Raw genomic sequence first — 20584 nt, 5'->3', positions numbered from 1 at the left:
ATCCAAAACCTTTTGTATAAGTAAATGCTTAAACAACAGCTGAATACAAGTGATTAAAAAAAATAAAGCATTTTTTTAATTTGGATAGGCCCAGTCCAGAAGCCTAAAATAATGGGAATGTCGCCATTAATTCCAGTAGGATTCAGGTCTCATCCTAACTAACTTTATTTTTTTTTTCAATTCTTGCACACTGCTTATTTTAATCTTTTGATAACAAGTGTCTTCACACTTGAAGACGTCGTTAACTTAACTTGAGAGGACACTATCTGCATAGAGAACAGTAAATTAGGTCTATATTTCCTTGGCATAATGTGTTGGGTTTAAAAAACAACTTAGGTAGAAATTATTAATTTGTCTATTCTGCTATATGCCACCAGTATAGATTATATGTGACTCACATGCATTACAATTCTATTACATTTATTTATAATTAGTGAACAGTACTGAAGCATATATCAGTATCATTTTATATCACTGGCAAATTTTCTGAACTTCACAGTTTCAGGTGATTTTTGGTGCTCTCTTAAAATTTGAGAAATGGAAGTTTGCAGGATGTTGCATGGAAGTATGCAGTTCCTTCAACTCAAGATCTGTAAGAACATGATGACGAATCATAACTTTTGACCATTTAAAACATATGTTGTGTACTATCTTGCGTACTGGCAAGACAAGCGGTATGTGGAGAAACTGTGGTAAAATCTGTGATGCTCTAAGAGACCAGTACTGACAATCACAGACACAAAGGGCCGAAGGGGTAACTATCACAAAGAAATGACGATGAGCCATATAGACTGATACTATTGCACGCACAGCAATGATGCTTTCTGTAAAAGAAAAAATATTCTTAGATTATGGAGTCTCCTGGCAAACTCTTGTTTTCTTACATGAGTCAGTGCAGTGGGAACATGTTCCTACTCTTTGATGCACATACTTCCAAACAGAGAGCACTGACTTAAAACAGGTCTGCTTTACTAGCTCTCATATAAAGGATTATACTGAACCTTTATATTGACTGGCCTCTGTATTCTCCCAGTTTTTGTTCTTATTTGATTGCTTCCAGTCATTCTTCTTACTTGCCATTTACTGTCTGTACTTTCTCATGGTACCACTACTTTTTTTTTTTTTTCCTGTCTCCCACAATTTTAAGTCTTTCCATTTCATCTCACAGTATTTTAATCTGTACATTTCACAGATAACTTGAATTATAGGCATTACTCCTGTGAGTTAAAAACTAAGTTATGCTTTCTTGATACAGATTTTTGTGGCAAAAAGCTTATTGAAATCATCCAGAGAAAATATAATGAATCCTGGAAATCAGTTTTTGTATGCTCTGTGCATGTTCTTGCTTCTGAGTGGAAGACCAAGAGTTATTTCTCAAAGTGTCAAAGCAAATTTCTTCACACCATTGAGTATTATCAATTTCATTTAAGATTGCTGGTGACATCTCAGCTTGTTTATCATAGTCTAAGAAATGATGGTAACTTTTAATTTTTAAACTATATTACATGATTTGAAAATGACTTAGACTTCTTGATTATACAGTTTCATGAGCTTAAAATTGCAAAATGCAAGGAGTGGAATGCAGTAAAAAATTTAAAGTCCTTGTCTAGAAGAAAAATTTATGAGTTCTCTTTTTTCCAGCTATAAATTATATTGTGTGAAAAGACAGAATACGGTGTATACCATATATACATGGCCGGGCAGATGAATGTTGTGTAGAGGCATATGTATTCCAGGTGGGACTACACTTACCCCAACTCCCAGAATTTATGCACTTTAGTTAACAATACACAAATAGTTGTCGAGATGGAAACAAGTGAGAGATCAGAATGACTCTTTGCCATGAGAATTACAATAAACACTCTTGCAACTTCAAGTATTTGCTCTAATAAATGTTTAACTCTTTATTCCACAGAGAAGAGGGCCACGAGGAGCAAAAGCCAACACACACACCCCCCCTCCCACACCCACCCAGAACATGTAGTTTGCTCGTTTGTTTATTCACCTTGGGAAGATAAGGAGCTGGGAAGACAAAACCCCTCAGGCAGTGAGTGAAAGAACTTGAAACCGAGTCTTGTAATTTAGCTTGGCTGAGGACTCCTGGGGCAGAAAACTGACAACTGCACTTCTGACAAATTATGTGATGCTAGCCCTGGAATTTGCTCTTCTCTTTCTTCTTTTCTGTCTTCAATTTGATACCATTCTGTAAATTTAGGTTGACTTTATGAATAGCTTCAGGAGGACTGAAGCCATGTTTTTCAGCACATGTGCCTTTCACTTAATTTTCTTCCTCACTTCAAACAACAGGTTGCCCAATTATTTTAAAACTCTGTTGATATGAGCAATGAATATGCAAATAATATCACTGGAATACGAGGCCATGGAAATGTAATAATCACATGTTTTATTGAGGTACAATTGCCTCAGCTGCATTTTTCCTCACCAGATACAATTTTACTATTAGTTAATGTAAGAAATATTAATTTAATTTATACCATATAGGTCTAAATTTAAAAGTTCCTCTATACTCTGAAAAAGAAAAAATGCTCAAAATGGAACTGAAAAAAGCATTACTCCTTCTAAACAAGATTTCAGTAATTCTAAGCTATCCCCCACACCTCGAATATTGGTGACAATGGCTGAAGATAAACTTTCTGGTATCGTTCTCCCTATGCCTCAAGGTTACCAGTGTTTCATAAGCATTTGGTGTCAGGCCCTAGTTTCTCCTCACTGAAAAGCTGTCTCCGACACATATATATCGAAAATGCAGTTAAGATATACCCTGTGATGTGAACTAATTGGGAGCCAGGCAGCAGCTACAATTCCTGCTTGCAGGCTGAGTTTATGAGTGTCAGATTTTTTGCCATGTGAATATATCCAGAACTCCTGCTAGAGAGATTATGCCCAGAATATTTATCTTCATAAAAGTACTTTGAAATTTTATGAAATATTATGCATTTCTTACATAATATAATTCCTTACAGAATCTTATTAGCTGTAACAGGGAAAAATAATCAGGTAACTATACATGCTAATCAACAGAAAGATAATAAAAATAAATGTTGAATAAAACTGAAAAGGGGATGCTCCTAGTAAGAGCTTAAATGTTTGTTTTGTTTTTTCAAGAGAGGGCAGCCTCAAAACAGTAACAGCAGCTACAACAACAGCAGGCAACAATAAATACCATTTAACCGAAGTCCCTGGAAAGTAGAACAAAGCTTTCTCAGATCGTTCCATCGCATCCCCCTACGACACTGACTGTAGCTGTTTCATCAGGTTTGTGTAGCCCTGAACATAAGCCAGCTAACTATCATCATGACTAACTGGCCCTCTTAACTACCATGATCTTGTTTCCAAAATGACATATTAGTATGTCTACTACACTTGTGCATTTCACTAGGCAACAGGATCATAGAAAAACTGAAATACTGGAGTTACAGTCTTCTATCTTCTGTCTCATAAGGAAGATTAAAAGGAACTCCATGGTGCAACCACTCAACACTGCATTTCCTACAGTAAACATGGTTTCCATGACTTTGAAGAAAGTGTATGTTTTTAAAACACTTCTGCTAAATAGGAAAAGTAATCAGTATTTGTATTGAGGGAGGCCATAACTGACTAACACTTGATTTTGCCAGTAAGGAACATTATCCAATGTTTGCTCTCAGGAAAATGAATACTGCAACTTGAAATGGAAGTACTGATTTGGAGCAGACATGACATGCATTGCTCCTTCAATGGACAGGATCACAACACTCTAGACTAACTATGTACTACATAATGATCTGTTACCATATATTATCATCATCTATGGTCAAACATTTAAATTCTACTCTCAATTCACTACATAGACAATGCTGATATCTTAACAATGGTATTCATTTGTGCATTCTGGCCTAAAAAATCTCTTTAGCAACAACCCATAAAAGGTGGGATGAAATCACATCACTCAAACGTCTTCCACTGCTCTACACCCCTGCCAGCCACCTTTAATTTTCTTCGCTGCAATAGGATTTTGTGATAGAAAGTTATTAAATCACGAAGCCCATGACATCTTTGTCTTGACAACAGGATAGACTAAATGACCTTGGCTAATTTCAATGAGCCACATCATGCTCTATTAAGGCAAAAAGATGGGAAAGAGTAATATACAAGAAACTGGGTATTTGGATGATGAAATGAGATAGAGGTAAAATAAAACAAAAAGAAGCAAAATAAGCCTTCACCCAGACAAATCAGTTATGTACTAGCAGTTCTGTTCCAAAGCAAAAATACCTATGATTGTCTTATTTTAGTGCCTACACTTTTTTTCTATTTTCTGTCTTACAAACACAAGAGCTTGATGCCGAACACAGAGCGGTTGCAGAGGGAATTCTTTTCAATGTTACCTGATGGTTTCAGCAGCCTCACTGGTAAGTCAGGAGCATGCTATCATGATTAATTTCAATGTGAGATGGTATAAGCAATCTGAATAACCAGTATTTCAGATGGGAAGAGATAGTCACATTTTTCATGCAACTCTGACCTCAGTGTGGAGCTGCTGGGATTGAGAGCCAGGAAGAGCAATGTCCTGAGCTCCCCTGAGTCCTGGTGACTAAAAGCCCTGCATGTCACAGAGACGGGATACTGGCCAGGTACTACTGACAGTAGCGGTGACTGGAATGAAAGAAAGTGTCCTCAAAAACCTGCTCACTCTGTACTTCAGGGGTCTAGCACAAGTACAGACTTCCAGGGAATCCCTGCAGCATTCCTGCTTTCTCCTTCACAAAGCACTGGGTTGTCTATCCTCAAACCAAAGAAATACAGAGCATACTCCATGTCAAGGCTGCGAGAGAAGACTATTTAGAGAGCTCCCAGTGTACTCTATTGTAAATGTGTCCATTGGAGAAGAGTACATGCAGACTATTAATGTTGTTATTATTTTGTCCTATCAGCTAGGATGGAAAAACTTGCTGCAGCATTCCCAATGCATAATATGACACAGTCTATAGAAATGCAACAGGTAGTGCAGTATAATGGAAAATATTATATCTTTAAGGTCAGAGCATCAGCATGTAATTAGTGCCTTGACTTGGCTCTTACCCAGGCCTCTTTTAATTCCTTGTCAATTTTGCTTCTCAGTAATTTTTTTCCAAAAAATGCTCCATTTTATGATAAATTGGCATAAGCCAGAGATACATAGAGTACTCTGTGCTTGTGCTAGTACTTTTTTCAGTATTCCTTTAGTATTTTCTGGCTGGAACATCCCGAATTTTTGCATAACTACTCCTGCAGCTAGTAATAATAACAATTTGTCCCTTAAGCTAGTTAAGTCAAAAAGGGCACTTCTATATTCTGTAAAAATTCTAGTTTTCTATAGCTCTAACTCAGAGACAGACCAAGATCTAATTTTGGCATATCACCTTCAATTTTTTGCCACATATATATATAAAAAGTACTGATTGATAAAACTGCAGATCACCTCTGCAGCCCTATAAAAATCCTTTTCTAAGATTCATGGGAATGTAATTGTAATTCTCTAGGAATTATCTTAAGGATATATCTAATCCTTTACCTGCTCAAGGCCAGGTAACTCCATCTAATCCATGACAAACACTTGTCTAAACTGTTCCTAAAACCTTCAGAAAAAAAAAAAAAAAAGTAGCATTTTAACCTTCAAAAGACCACAAAATCAGAGGCTGAAGCAAGCTGTAGTCACATGAAACCTGCTTTAACTGCCCATAGCCAGTCCCAGTCCCCTCCGGCGAGTTCCTTGAGGGCTTGCCAATATGGGACTGGGAGGAACTGTGGGAAGGAAAGACTTAGAGCTAAATAGTTCAGCTTGCAATAATTTGGCGACTTCCCTGCGGCAGAAGACCTCTCAGCTCATTGTAGAGCTGAGCTTTAAAAGTGACTGAAAACGCAACTGAAATCCTGGTTCTGAAAAGAAATCTGAAGAACTGTGTTAAAGAAAGAAGCTTAATTGTCCAGACCAGCTCTAGATCAGTCTTCTACCAGAACTACACAAGGCTGGGTCTAGTTCTGGCATTGGTAAATTGTACCTGAGCCTTATCAAGCCTCCAAATACCTGATGGGCACCAGCTGCCCCATTCATCAGGACTGGATTGTGGTGAAATTACCTGATGGATCTCAGAAAGCTGAACAGCCCCAGCCTAAGTTTTATAGGAAGGGTTAGTATATGCTGTGATCCCTTGCTTATTCATCCTCTCTAAAGCATTCTTTAGTCAAAAAATAGCAAAGGATCCAAAATGACCAAATGCAGATATCTTATCACTATGATGTGCTGTGAGTCTCAGTTTCAGTGAACTATGCACCCCTTCTCCTCTGAAGGACACTGAAACACATAATGTGAAGCAAGCATACGTAATAAAACATTTTTTATTTCATATTGCCACAACCCCTCCTGATTTTATGCATTACATTCACCAGCAAAAATGCATATGTGGCTGAAATAAAAGATGATGAGACAGGAATGTCATTGTATTTACTACTATTTCCTTGAAATTTCACATACATTACCATTTCACACTGCAGATATGATCATATTTTTACTTGCCAGGGAAAAGTGCAGGCCTGAATATATCTCTCAAAGATCATAATATAATGAATTAACATAAGAATGTTAAATTTAGAGAAAGAAATTAGAATAGTTCCAGTTACTGAATGTTTATGCTTCATTAGTTGCTTAAGCATTATTGGAAGCTGTCACCCCTGCGGAGTGGTGACCCGTACACTGAAACGGTCTTTGCCATCGTCACACACCCCATATTTCACATCATAACTTATTTCCCTGGTGCATAGACCGTGAATTATTTACACAGCACTATCAGTGTTGCTTGCAATAGATTATCTTAACATAGTTAGCTCTGTGACCGAGTTGTCTGCAATTAAATATTTAAAACTACTATCTTCTTGATCAATCAAAAATTTCATGTGAACAATGTTAACGAGGAACATACTTAGAATGCCTTTTTTGTTACCAATATTAAGAAAAAGCTAACTATTTGGATAGGTTTCTGAAGCAACTTTGCAGCTTTCGGCCACACATGATCTAAACATATGACTTGTACATTCAGGACTTAGAAAGTACAACAGAATGACCCAGCAGTTAAGCATGCACCGTTCTGATACATAGATTTCCAGGGAGGACAGTTAAGCCACACTGCATTCATACCAAGTATCTATTAGACACGACTGTATCATAATGACACATCAGTGGCAGGTGTTAATATCAAACTACTTGATCATCATGTAAAGTTATTGTTTCCTATATTCTTTGGCTTTGTTGATAGAAACATGTCCACTAATAATTCCAAGAACTGCCTCTAATAAGCAAGTCAAATTAGGTAACTGCCACAAAAATCAATATTAACAAGTTGTTAACCATTTACTACGTGAGATACTGAGAGTCAAGTTTAAATTCTTAACAAAATATAATATAAAATAACTTCATTATCTATGTGTTCTGTGTGGTTTTGACCAAATGTTCGTTTAGTATATTTTACTAAATTCTATGGTAATTTATGAAAGTGGACATTAATTTTACAATTGGGAAGTTTTCATATTTATATATGATAATACAGAAAGGAGTGGGAATCAACCTGAAACTTACATTGTGCATTTGAGCATAAATTAAAAGGGCATGAACAAAGACTAGGTATTTTATGTACTATCACATTTCAAAATACAGGCTACATATACAAAATGCTACATATGGAAAACAAGCATTTAAATGATAGTAACATAGTAGTTTATTTTTAGTCTATTTTTTCTGATTACATTAATCTCCTAATTCAAAGAATTAAAATACAAGAAAAATACAAGGGAGTTTTAATACAAGAATTATTCAGCACTGGAAGTTTTCAATCCTCTGCTGTTTAATCCAGAGTATTTCATACAAACATATGAACTCTTGAGGAATATACACTTAAACAGTGCTTAATGGATCAATATTGTTCTCTAAAAAAACTCATCTGCAACTTCAGAAAGCTTCAGTATTGGCCAATTCAACTTTTGGGGTTTTTTGGATGCCAGGACCAAAATCAATTCGCTGACACAACTTTTGATTTTGTGTAATGCTCATTGAACAAGGACTACACAAAAGCAGAGCCTTCAAGAAAAGAAATGATTCCTATCACTGTGAATAAGAGTTGTCATAAATTTTATGACAGCCTTTATCCTCACATGGTTATATAAAAATAACTACTTGTAGCTTTGTGAAGACAGCAGTATTACATCGATTAATTCCAGATGGCTTTTTTTTTTTTTTTCATATGGTTTATTGTTGGTCCAGGCTTAGATTTTACGATGACAGTTTTGGAAATCTGTCCAAATGAACTTTTAAATTCTAATTTAACTTTCTGAACGATACCATTAATTGTATCTTTTATTGCATAGTCGCATTGGATTGTAGCAAAAGTCCCAGGACCTATTAATGAGATTCTGGTTTTGAACATGAGATCTGTTGAGAATCATCAACAATCATTTGCCTAGCAGGAAAGTCTACTGACTGAGAATAACTAACATGTTAATGACTCATGGTATCCAAGATTTTGACTGAATATGGCAGCCTTATAACTAGCCCCAAGGCAGACCTTAACAAGTCTTCTGAGTAGAGGAGTTGAGATATTAAAAAGTTGACCTCCACCAATTTCTACTTAAGATTTTTCATTGCCAGAATTTGGTAACTAGAGTCTTAAACAGCAGATAATTAGAATAAAATCTCCCCAAAAGCAAGTCCTCAATGCAAAATAATGCTCATAGAAAATCTGTATTATTTTTCAGTGTTTTTCTTCAGCTCTTCTGTTAAACAAAAGTTAGAAGAAAAAAAAAAATTCTGACAAACGGTGTGCTGCTCAACCTATGCTCCCTAAGCAAGGGCTTCCTCATCCTTCTTTTGGTGTAACCATTTTCATCATACAAGGTAAGCAATCATTAACAAAAAAGTCTGAAAACCCACAGGGGCTTTTTAATTGCATTTGCTTCACAGAAAATATTTTTAAAATGAACTTGAAACACACATTAAATCAATCCAGTTCTGTTTTATATGTATTCCTGAGAATAAGAAAGTTCTGGTTTACTCAGAACTCAAAAAAAAAAAATAGCAGAAGACCTCAGGTTAAAATATTTTTTCTTCAGTAAATTTACTTACCCCGGCAATGTACTCCTTCGTCATACCCATCAGAACAGTCATAAACACCATTGCAGAGCTGGGACAAGTGAATGCATTTGCTTGTACCAATGCAGTTAACATAATTCAGGATGCACTTGAAATCTGCTTCCTGGGGACCTAAAAAATACACAGAAAATTTCTTATACATATTTTTATATCTACAAGGCGAAGCAAGTTCTATATTGCATTTCCATTTTAAAGCTAAGGGCAACACTCCATGTATGAGTCCATTTTGCAGATTTTTAGTACATTATGATTGCTGTATTTAGCAGAATTTAAATCATCAAGAAATTATTAGTGCAACTAAAAGGAAATCGATAGGTCAGAGAGGGTTATTTTCCAAAATACAGGTGTTCTACAGATACTAAAATTAAGCACTGCAAACATTAAAAACTATCATAAAATTTTCAATTGCCTTGTGGATATCATATATCGAGAGTCGTATCAAGAGTAATAGATACCAGTATTTACATTAATTTTTGTGCTATAGAGATAATTTTAGATATTTATGAATAACATATGAATGTTACATATTCATGGCTGCATTAGGTCAAAGAAACCATTCCTCCAGCCCAAAAATCTGCCTCTGAATCTGCAGCACAGGGTGGTAGGGAGAGGATACCATCCCAACTGCAAGCACTGTGTATCCTTATCTCTGAAGTATTAAGTACAGAGATTTTTGAGGAAGTTCAGGGATTTTTGAGGTTCTCTTTTGTTTACCTCTTAGATAGGGTCCTGACTGATAAAACAACCACCAAACATAATTTCACATGATGTTTTCATAATTTCACAAGACTTTGAGTTTTTGCAACTGCAAAGAACATTTAGAAGTCTGAAGGATTTAGCTCATTTAGAGGATGAATCATAATTTATACACAGTATATGATTAGCTACATAAAGATTGAAGGTGTGGAAATTTTTCAGAAAACAACTTAAAGCTCCTTGATTACATGTGTTGGAGCCTTGAGTCTTTGCTAAATTCTGACAGTCCTCGAGGGAAATACACCCTAGGACGCACTGTGCTCAAGTGCAATATGCTTTTACCCTCTTCGAGGCACTAACTCCAAGACAAAGGACAGAAATCACAGGCAGTAGCTGAAAGCTCCCTTACAAGTGTGAAAATTTCAGCTTTGGCAGATGTTGCCTCTTGAAGTCAGCAGGACAAAGCAAAAGAGAGCTCTGGGGGGAATTTACAAGTTTTAAACAAATACAGATAGTTGTTAGCAGAGCCTGGTAAATACGAATCCTAACTGAAAAAAAACCTAGTCCCAACTAGAAAACTTTAATTGAAGTTTCCACTGCCATGCTCCATGTCAGGAAGCTGTCCGCCTTTTAGAATGGGCACAACAAATTCCAAGTTTCAGCAGTTTACAATGCATTAGCCCATAGAAGGGTATTCTTCTACATAGCTCCCATTGGCACATGGCAGGCTGTCCCCTTCCCCAAGCACAGCACGCGCCCCTAAAACGCACGCATCCGCTGGGCAGAAAGGCATGATATACAGCGTCCTGCTTCCCTCCTCTGACCTTTCAGCTTCACTCTGATGGAGCGACACCAATTATCTCCTTCATTAACAGAATTAACTGATTAACAGAAACATAGCACACTGGTACTAGGGATAAAAAGGCAATGTATGCGGGGATTAACGTACTCTCTCTCAAACAATTTGGGTGCTTCCAGGATGAAAAAAAAGTATTTTTTATTATGGCCATATGCTACATACAGTTTTTCAAGAAATCTGCATTCCTAAGCTGAGGATAAGGGGCCTAAGTACCCTTAAAAGTCAAAGAAAAGAAACAAGTATTGTCACTATACTCTAGGTTAAATAAGTGCTTAGCAAACATAGAGGTATTAAAACATTTCACAAAGAATACAATTTTTCTATGTTTTCCAGTAAAATACAGGAGGAAATTAATAACAGAAAGTTGAGAGATGATTAAAACTTATCCTAGATGTTAGGATTTGAACACCACAGCAATAAGAATCAGAGAGGTGTACCCTCCTGGTGCTGGCAGAGACCCCTGTGCCATGCAAGAAAACAAGCAGTGGAGGCAAAGCATGGCCACTGAGTGGGGGCTTGGGGTTTTTTTTTGCTTTGGTTTCAGGCATTTTACTCCTTTTTTTGTTACCTGCAGGTAAGACACTTCATCCCATGAAGCATCCCATGCACACATGCACATAAAGCTCACTACGGTACCTAAAACCTCTGGCAGTGCCCAGTGTTCCCCCAGAACTGGTCTAACTCTGCAGAGCTTTCAAAGAAGAATTCAAGTAAAGCAGCTTAGGGTAGCCAAGCACTCAATGTCAGGTAGGTGATTTAAACCTTAAAGATTTAATTTTACTTCTATTTCAGTTGCACCAGGACTTGAAGGCACCCAACATTTAACAAAATCAAACTAATTTTCTGATTTGCCATTTATACCTTGTTTATTCATTGCATTAGAACAACCGTGAATAGAGTGTGAAGAGTAAAAAAGCTCTTTTCTTCTAAAATAGAGAATATACATTAAAAATAAGATCTGTGAAGCATGTAAATTATGATACTTGCATTATTTACGTATAAACCCAAGACTGTTAGATGGTTGTCAGCATTCCTACCTTATCAAACAGAAAACTGAGATCTGTGACCAAAAATATATAAGCATATCTATTTATCTTCTAAATTTAATGAGTGAAAAGAATGAAACTCTTAATTAATATTTAAAATCTTAATAGAACTACTGTGATATGCTCCTGTCTAAAGAATTTGGGATTTAACTTTTATTTGATGCTTCTTGCTTTTAAAATATAAGATTCCTTCAGGACACAAACATCCTGCAATTTTAAATATATAATTTAACTTAAAACACTAGTAGGGGAGCTTCTTAAATTAGATTTCTTTGATTTGGAACCGTATATAAGGAGAAACTGAAATATGATCCAAGAAGTATTACTCACATTATTTTGTTTTCAAGAGAAATTTTGTGCACCACTTATGAAAACAAAACAGTTAAGATCAGAAGCAATTAACTTACTCATGTGATTAAGACAAACTCACATGTACTTTCTGTTTCCTTACTAGCATGATGCTTTGGAACTCGACTTACAAATGATGATGAACTTTAGTCCAAAAAAGCCCTATTTTATAGAAGACTTGTGACCTATTTTGCCTGCAGAATGACTCTAGAAAGTCTCAATCACCCAACAACGTCAATGAAACAAGACAGCATGTCCTGAGGCCTCCTTGCCCACAATTCCTACCAACTTCATTGAATAAAAAAATTCAGCTAAACAAAGCTGTATGTTGTTATGCCTTTGAAGCAGCACATACTTTTCCCACTGAATCCTGCCCAGCTGCTGCACATTCTGAAATGTCTAATGCAAATAGAGATGAGTAGCTTTTTATCTTGTTTACTCCTCTTCCCTCTTCCTTTAACAGACCGCCACTTCTGGCAGCACTATCAAGTGAACTTTGGGAAAAGGAATTTAAAAGTGTTCTTCAAAATAATCTCAGTGTATTTTACATCAGTGCAAGAATACTAAGAATATAAAAGATGGATGGTGTATTTTCTTCCCTTCAAAAGACACAATAATTCCTAGCCTTGCCAGTTCGTGGAAAAATAGTCAAAACTACTGGCTGCAGTAATGGCAACACACCATCTTGATGTTTCAAACACTCATACCAGGACACTGCTTGGAGGGCAAAGAGGATGGAAGCAGCGCTGCTCATGCAGTGCTGTGCAGCTCAAGACACTCTGGCTCAGGAAGTCTCCTTGGTGTAACTGTCCCTTAATAGATGGCTAAATAAGAAACGATAAAAAAGCTGAGCTGCAGAAAGTTGAGCTAGGGCCACGGGGCATCGCCCCGGGGCTGGCAGCCAGGGCTGTCCCACCCCAACTGGCAGGGGGCTGGGGCAGCCCCAGCCTGGGGCATAGAGCACCTCTGTAGGGATGCGCCACGATGTCCACCCATGGGTGAGGGCCAGGATCAGGCCTGGAGAGGGTACCAAGGTTAGATGCAGCCCTGAGATGGCCAGGCAGGGCCAGGTGGACAGATTACTGCTTCTTTCCCCAAATCCTCCTTAAGGCTGTGCCCAGGAGGAGACAGGCTGAAAACAGAAGGACAGCGATTCATTTCAGATCCAGATTTCTTTGGCGGTTGAATGGACTGGGACAGCCATTTCTGATTTGGTCACATTGTGTCAAGGCTCACTGCTCCTTCCCAGCATGTGGGAAAGCATGGAAGAAAACTGCACCGTGTTTTGGCAATACCTGCGCAGTGTACAGTGAATCTAGCTGAAGTCCCTTCAGCCAAAGTGCCCTTACTTCAGTGGAGGTTGGGAAGAGGTAAGAGAGTCCTTGTCATATCCTCCAGCAGGAGACGATGGGGTCAGTCAAACACAGCGTCTGGTTTGCCGCTAAAGAAGCATCACAAGAAAGCATTAAAGGTGCCTGTCACAATTAGCAGAGACGTTTTACCATGCGCTTTTCACATGGTATCTGTCTCAAATGCGTGCTTAACCAATACTGTACCTGCCTCACTTCGGGCTCATGCTATACTAAATTTCTAACAGAAGAATGCAACTGAGACTCTACAAGCTGGTTATTTCCACTAGTTTTTGTTATCATAAGCAATATACAAGTGTTTATTAGCAAAAATTATGGACGAACATTGTTTCATTATGTATATTTCCTTCTTCTAGAAATACTCCGCTTAATGTAAATTAAGGTACAACTTCATGTGCTAAGTTCACTAAGGAGTTACAAAGTATGAAAAAGATACTTGCAAAGATTGCGGACATAGTCAGACAAAAGGAGACATGCTACGGTCCCCAGCATGAATTCAAGGTCCACAAAAAGTTATTAAATTACAATAAAACACCCTCCTTCCCATCCCTGCAAATTCATTTAGAGAAGCTCATATTTGACAACTGTTACATAAAAGGAATCAAAGCCGCTGCTTCTGAGTTGGTTTTTTCACCTTTGTCTTTCTTAGTTAAGTTTTTACAAAGTGTTTTTAATTTCAACTTTTCAGGTAAGTAGTTAGGCAGTAGCTTGCACTTTTAAATATGAGACTAGGCAGCCAAATGTGGTACATCCCTTTTACATCACTGCATCCAATTTACTTGAAGACCAGCAATTTTCCAGCAGCTCTAATCCTGGGCTCTCCTCAGCCACAGGATACAATTATACCAAACTGTGGGATGCCTCCAAAACTCCCATTTGTGTCATACATCAGTGACTTACAGATCCATCCTGCTCTCCTAAGGGTCTTTACGGAGTCAACCAACTCCACAGTGAGCAGTTATTCTGAAGAAAACCTTATTCCACTGGTTCAATGGACTTTGAATTCAACTCTGTTTGCACACGTACGGGGTAACACTGGAAAAGTTATTTTGTACCTTTCCAGGTACAAAAGCACCAACACAGCAGTGGATGGAATCCGACCAAAAGCCAAATTTCATAATTTTAATGCAAATAACAGACTTGTCAAAAAATATATTTTACTGTTCTGCCTGCAGCACACGTTCCTCTAGAGAAGTTTTGGTATAGCAACTACCAAGGTCTCCTCTGCTGTATAATCAAATGAAGTTGATTAATGACTGTAATTAGGCCAAAATAGCCCAAAGTTTAACGAAGAATAACCCACACCACTTTTAGGATTTCTCTGGATAAATATGGGCTTAAATGAAAATATTCCACTATGATATAATACAGTATGTGGCTTGTCAAACACACATATAAGATAGTGAGACCTGTTTCTCCCTCTTAACACGCCTCTATAGCACTGCTGGTACCCCGTTTTTAGTGTGGACTCACAGCGCATTATAGATATTTAAGATTTCAAAATTGATTTTTTTTTAACATAGCTCTTGGCAACAAGAAACAACCTGCCACATGCAGCCAAAGTTACATAAAATGTCAAATACAGTTTTAAAAGTGTGAGAAGTCATCCTCATAGGTGGTTTTTTAAATTTATTTTTTGTCCAGTTCATCATCAATAACCAGGCATTTTAAAAGTGCTTATCTTTTATAAAACTTGAAATCACAACATCTTAAAGTAATGTTTCTGACCCTGCCAAGACAAGACATACTGTACGTTAAAGTTATTTAAGGTTTAGGGCTAAATTATGGCCATTTCCTACTGCTTTTGTAGGAAAATTAGAGACTAACAGGAAAAAGAGACTATGGTTCCATGGTTAATTCTTTTTATATTAAACGTTTGAAAACTTGCAAGAGGTTGAATGCTACATATTAATTTCTGTAGTTACAGGTTAATGTGTAAATTAAAATTTAATTAAGCGCGAACTAAACACACATGGTACCCTATGGTATCATAACTGCTTTAAAAAGTCATTTTTCACACAGACTAGATGCACATTTTTAATATCAGGACTTTGAAACACTGGGATAAATTTATGGAAATTACTTAAAATCTTTACTCTTTGTTATCTTATATATATGCAAAGAAAGGATTTAACTCTTAATAAGGATTTATGTATCATTGCTACTTTTATCCATACGCTTTATTCAACCACATAGACTGATAATGAATATAAGTTTGAAGCCACCTTCAATTAAATGAGGTATTCAGCTGTCCATGAAAGGAGGAGAATAATAAACACAGTAGGATATGGACAAGTGAAAAGAAGAGGAAAGCAGGCAAAGTATTGTGCTGTTTGCAGCAGAACAACAGCTGTAATCTCTTACCTCACAGACACAGCATATTGTCTCCAAAATAATATTTCACAAGAAAGAATAAAACAAGTGGCACCGAGAAAGTTTGCGTGTGCAAATGGAGAAATATACTTATAGTACGCCCTCGTAATTTATGACCAAACGTAAGAGATGAGCTAAAGACTGTAGAAAGCAATACTGAAACAAAAAGAAAAGAGAAAATGAAGAATTTTAGAAATCAAAAGATGGCTTTGAGTCATCACAGTTTGAAAATCAATCATCTTGCTGATTCACAGCCCTTACATGTCTTGCACCAAGTGTCTCATCTCTCCTCTCTATAAACGGAGGAGTAGGGACACGATCAGCCCTCTGGTATCTGCCTCCCTTTTCAAGAACAGACTTTGGCTCATTGTGCTTTGTGCTGGAAGAAGAAACACAGGTATCCACGCCAAGGTTTTCCAAATCTAATCAAGGATTTCCATTGATCTTAGCTTACGCTTAGTGTGCTGATATATAATGTAGTCAGTCAAATAATCATAATTAAAAAACAAACAAACAAACCAAACACATTGCAATTCACTTCTGAAGGATGATCTCCAATTTTGTGTGTTACTGTAGACAAAATAGTTCAAAAGTTTATCTGTAAAGCTTAACAAGCCTCGTAGCAGAACACGAGGAAGACCAACTTCTATACTCCTGTGACAGGCTTTTAGCATTGGCGCTAGCATTACGTACAACTGAACTCACAGGTGCAAAACACGGCATATGGATATTAGGTTTATGCTGCTCTACAGTTGCTTGACTTTTCCTCTTTGTCTGTGTGTTTTTGTAAGTCCTAGAGAAAGACAAACAGCAGACAGTCTAAATCTAATATTACACAATAACTTTAATAGTTTAAATACTTCTTTTTGTTTAAAAACTTGAATATTGTTTGCATACTGCCATTATGATGAGTCTGGCAGAAGCTCTGTTTGAGATGGCTCTCCAGCAAACACTTTCCCTTTGGCTATTTTTCTCCTGATTACTGCTTTGTGTGTCAGACACTTGCTCATCTTTGCTACACAGATGTAAATAATTAATGGCGCCATGAGACTCATCTTTTCTACTGTAATGTAGCTGATCGCCACTGGAGAGAAGTAGGAAAACTATGTTAAAGGCTGCAGAGGCTGACGAAGAGGAAAAAAGAGGTAGAAGAAATCTTTATAAAACAGTTCAGCTTTGGATCATTACCCAAAAATCCCTCTGTGCACACATGAGCTGGCATGAGGCTGGACTCGGCATAGAGCTCTTCGGGTGATCAGGCCGAGAAGCAGCCACTAGAATCGGGACCAGAACTAAAAGTGGGTTTTGCCTAACATAAATCTACTGACTAAAGCTGTAACAGCCATGGAGGTAATCAGAGTGATAATAGTAAAATCAGCTTGTAACAGCAAAATCCACGCAGATGCATAAACACAGGTGGACATTTTGAATCCAAAAATTACCTCAAACTGAAAATTCACCCAGTCAAAGGGAGAAACGACCATCTCCTCAGCCAAATCCCACCTAATGTAACAGTTCTACAAGACTGGTGCACTTCTTCACTGAACAGCTCTAAATGTAAGCACTTCTGGAGTGAACAACATGACAACATGATTTTGCCTTTTTTTTTTTTTTTTTTTTTAAAGAAGGTTAAGGGTGTACAAAGAAATCAATAGCCACAAAGTGAACACCAAGTCATACCTGCCCACCACCTTCCCTGCAGCCTCTCTAGTTATAGAAAAAAGAAAGCAAAGAACAAACGATGGCAGAGGCAAAGAGAAAGGGAGAGGAAACGAGACTGGAGTCGCCTGGAGTGTTCCAATAGTCTTTCCAAAGAGTTCACACACCGTGTCAGAAGATTAATGTAATAAATCAATTAATAAATATGTAGTGCTTAAAGACTGCCACACTGTATCAGAATGAAAATTAGTTTCGGGGAAATGGTAATGCAGATACATAACTGTAGTTTACAGAAGAACTGACAACAACCTACAGTCCAAAGGAGAAATATATTTTAATGTGATCTTTTTCTTCACGCCTGTATTTTTTCAGATGTCAGTGAAAATGTCTCTATTAATATCACCAGCAAGGCTGCATCTTCATGCAATAAGGCAGCAAAGAGTATTTTGTATATCACACATTTCTAAGACATTTCCATCCTTATAGAACAGATTAAAAAAAAATCTGGTCTTTACTAAAGTTATGGTAAATATCAATTTTTGCCTATTGCTTAAATCAAAACCATCTATTCTCTCACTACATCATTAGATGCTGGCATCTCATCCTTTCTGCACAAAATATCTGACTTTCACTGTCCCAGACTTAACAACTGTCCTTTTTTATATATGTGCATATGTACACATATATATAGTGCCTTAAAAAGAGCATATATGACCTACTAGTGTGTTAATACAGTAAATCACACTTCCCCGTTCCCCATTCTGTAATACCCTGGAGATGTAAATAAAAATATTGGAAATGGGTCTCAAATTGTTTTTAAACCTCTGACTTTTCTTAAATATTACTAAATTTCACCTTTAAATTTTTCATTTGAATTTGTCATAAATGAAAAAATGTAACCTTGTAAGTAGTATGGAAGAAAACACATTATCTCACATGAACTATCAAAAAACCCCCCTCCTGCAGTCAGAAAATACTAATAAAAATATCTCACTATAGAGAAAACATATTGGTGTTTGGAAGCAAGACGAATGAAGAACCCAGAAGAGGACATGTATCATAAATTTTTCTTAAAAACCAAGTCTCTCTTTTGTCTTGCAAAATTTAGTGTTCCAGTGGTGTTTGATTAAAAACGACAATAAAAAAATTCTCACCATGCTAATCATCATCACAACTGCCCTGAATAATATAGTTACACATCAACGAGTTTTATTATTTTTATATGCTTGCACAATGACCATAGCTTCAACTTGTGCAGTAAAACTTACCATATAGACAATAAGAGAGAATTTGTGTTCTTTGCTACAGTCCCTAAAAACTAAAAATCTAAAACATAGTTTTACTAAGTTCTTGCATGTAGGATATATCAGAATATAAAGGAAGTAAGTACCTACACAGAAGCAAAACCATTGCAAATTTATATTCCCTGGTTATTTTTGGAGAATGGATTGGCAAACATTTGTCAATGAAGACTGTACAACGAGGAGAAACAAAAAAAGCTCTCAGTTTTCAGGAAGCAAAAATAATATTCTTTGTCATTGCAGAGACAGAAAAGCTTTGTTAATGGATTTTTTTGGTTACTTACTGCAACACACTAAAGCAATTGTCTCATGTAGATGGTCATTCCTCATTAGTTATAAGGAACCAATTTTTAATTTGGAGATTTTTTTCTTAATTAGCGTTACACATCTCAAGGCTGTCTAGTGACAACTGCTGTAATGACTTGACGTCTATGTGCAATACAGAATGGGCTGCTAATAGAGTCTCAGTTTGAGAAAAATGATAATGAGGTGAACAAAAGAAGTGTTAATTACTTAGACAATTAGAGTATCTAATACCAGCAACATTGTAAGACCTCAACACTTATGTTATAGATATTTACATATCCAAAGTGTATAAATGCCAGTGGAAAAATGTGTGTAGATGTTCTGTATAGAACATAGTGGTGTAATAGAAAGGCTGGATACAATACAGAATATATCTGAATCTCTGCAGCATACTACCTCTATTAGACATCATAAAATTGTGTTTGACTATATTTACACACATCATCCATCTATATATATTCTATTCTATCATGTTCCACCTCAGCTCTTCATCAGACTGCAGAAATTCTATTAAAATAAGGGAATAGTAGGAGTTATTTACTGAATCATAGCTGTAACAAGCTCCGGAAATTCCAATGGAAATCTTTCTACAGCCCACATCTTATGGACATCTATGCACTCACAAACAACCTCAGAAATGTCTATAATTGAGACAGAATTTACTAAGTTCATGTTTGCATCACTAGAACTGGAATTTGAACGCAGAAACAGTTCTCAAGTGCCAAATAACGTGAAATTTCATGGGGTTTGATGAGATTTGTAACTTACGGCACAAGTGTTTTAAAATCAAGAAATAAGTAGAACATACACTGATACCTTAACTTCTCATTTTAAACAGCAAAAAATTAAGTTTCCATCTCATCTGCAATACATTTAGACTTTTCAGCAGATGATGTTCGCATCAACATGCATGTTTTATTTATGATTTGGGGGTAGAAATTTACAGTTAAAATGCGTAACTGGGTTCTATAACCACATGAACATTTAGCTTAGAGGGCCAATGTTTTCCAAGTTTTTTTTTTTTAATGTTATTAAATCTGCATTATTTATTCATGTTAAAGATTATCTTATATGCTTAATTCAGCTTTACTGCAGTAACTTAGAAATACATCTCATGCATTTTTAAACTGAGCTAGGTAGTTGCAATCATAAAGTTATTCATTTTTATTTTGTACACAGACCCATAAATGTAAATTACACCTAAATAAAATAAATTGTGTGACTTGTTTCTTCTTATACAGTCATGTGCTGACATGATGAGAACCAATTTTAATTGTTCTAAGTACAAAATTTAACACTATAAAAGATTCAGTTAGGTTTGCTGGAGTATATACAATGTCAAAAAGGTAAAAATTACAGGGCTTCATACCGTATAGATACTGGGGGTTCCACTTTATTCAGTCCTGGCCTATAACTATAAACTGACCTGGAATGCCTTTAATTTCAAA

General features: G+C 36.6%; 1 protein-coding gene across 1 annotated transcript in view; it reads right to left on the bottom strand.

The window, feature by feature from the left end:
• The window catches only part of LRP1B (LDL receptor related protein 1B), a gene marked incomplete at its 3' end in the record, with an annotated part of 741532 nt that overhangs the window by 448213 nt on the left and 272735 nt on the right, over positions 1–20584 (bottom strand). Inside the window, exon 3 of the mRNA XM_082001234.1 lies at positions 9152–9289. Within this exon, the coding sequence (XP_081857360.1) occupies positions 9152–9289 (138 nt within the window). The remainder of the gene's footprint in view (positions 1–9151; positions 9290–20584) is intronic.

The sequence above is a fragment of the Phaethon aethereus genome (assembly GCF_964289735.1).
Source record: "Phaethon aethereus genome assembly, chromosome: 6".
Lineage (NCBI taxonomy): Eukaryota > Metazoa > Chordata > Aves > Phaethontiformes > Phaethontidae > Phaethon > Phaethon aethereus.
Note: the sequence above shows the minus strand (reverse complement) of the source record. Positions and strands in the feature narration are given on the sequence as shown.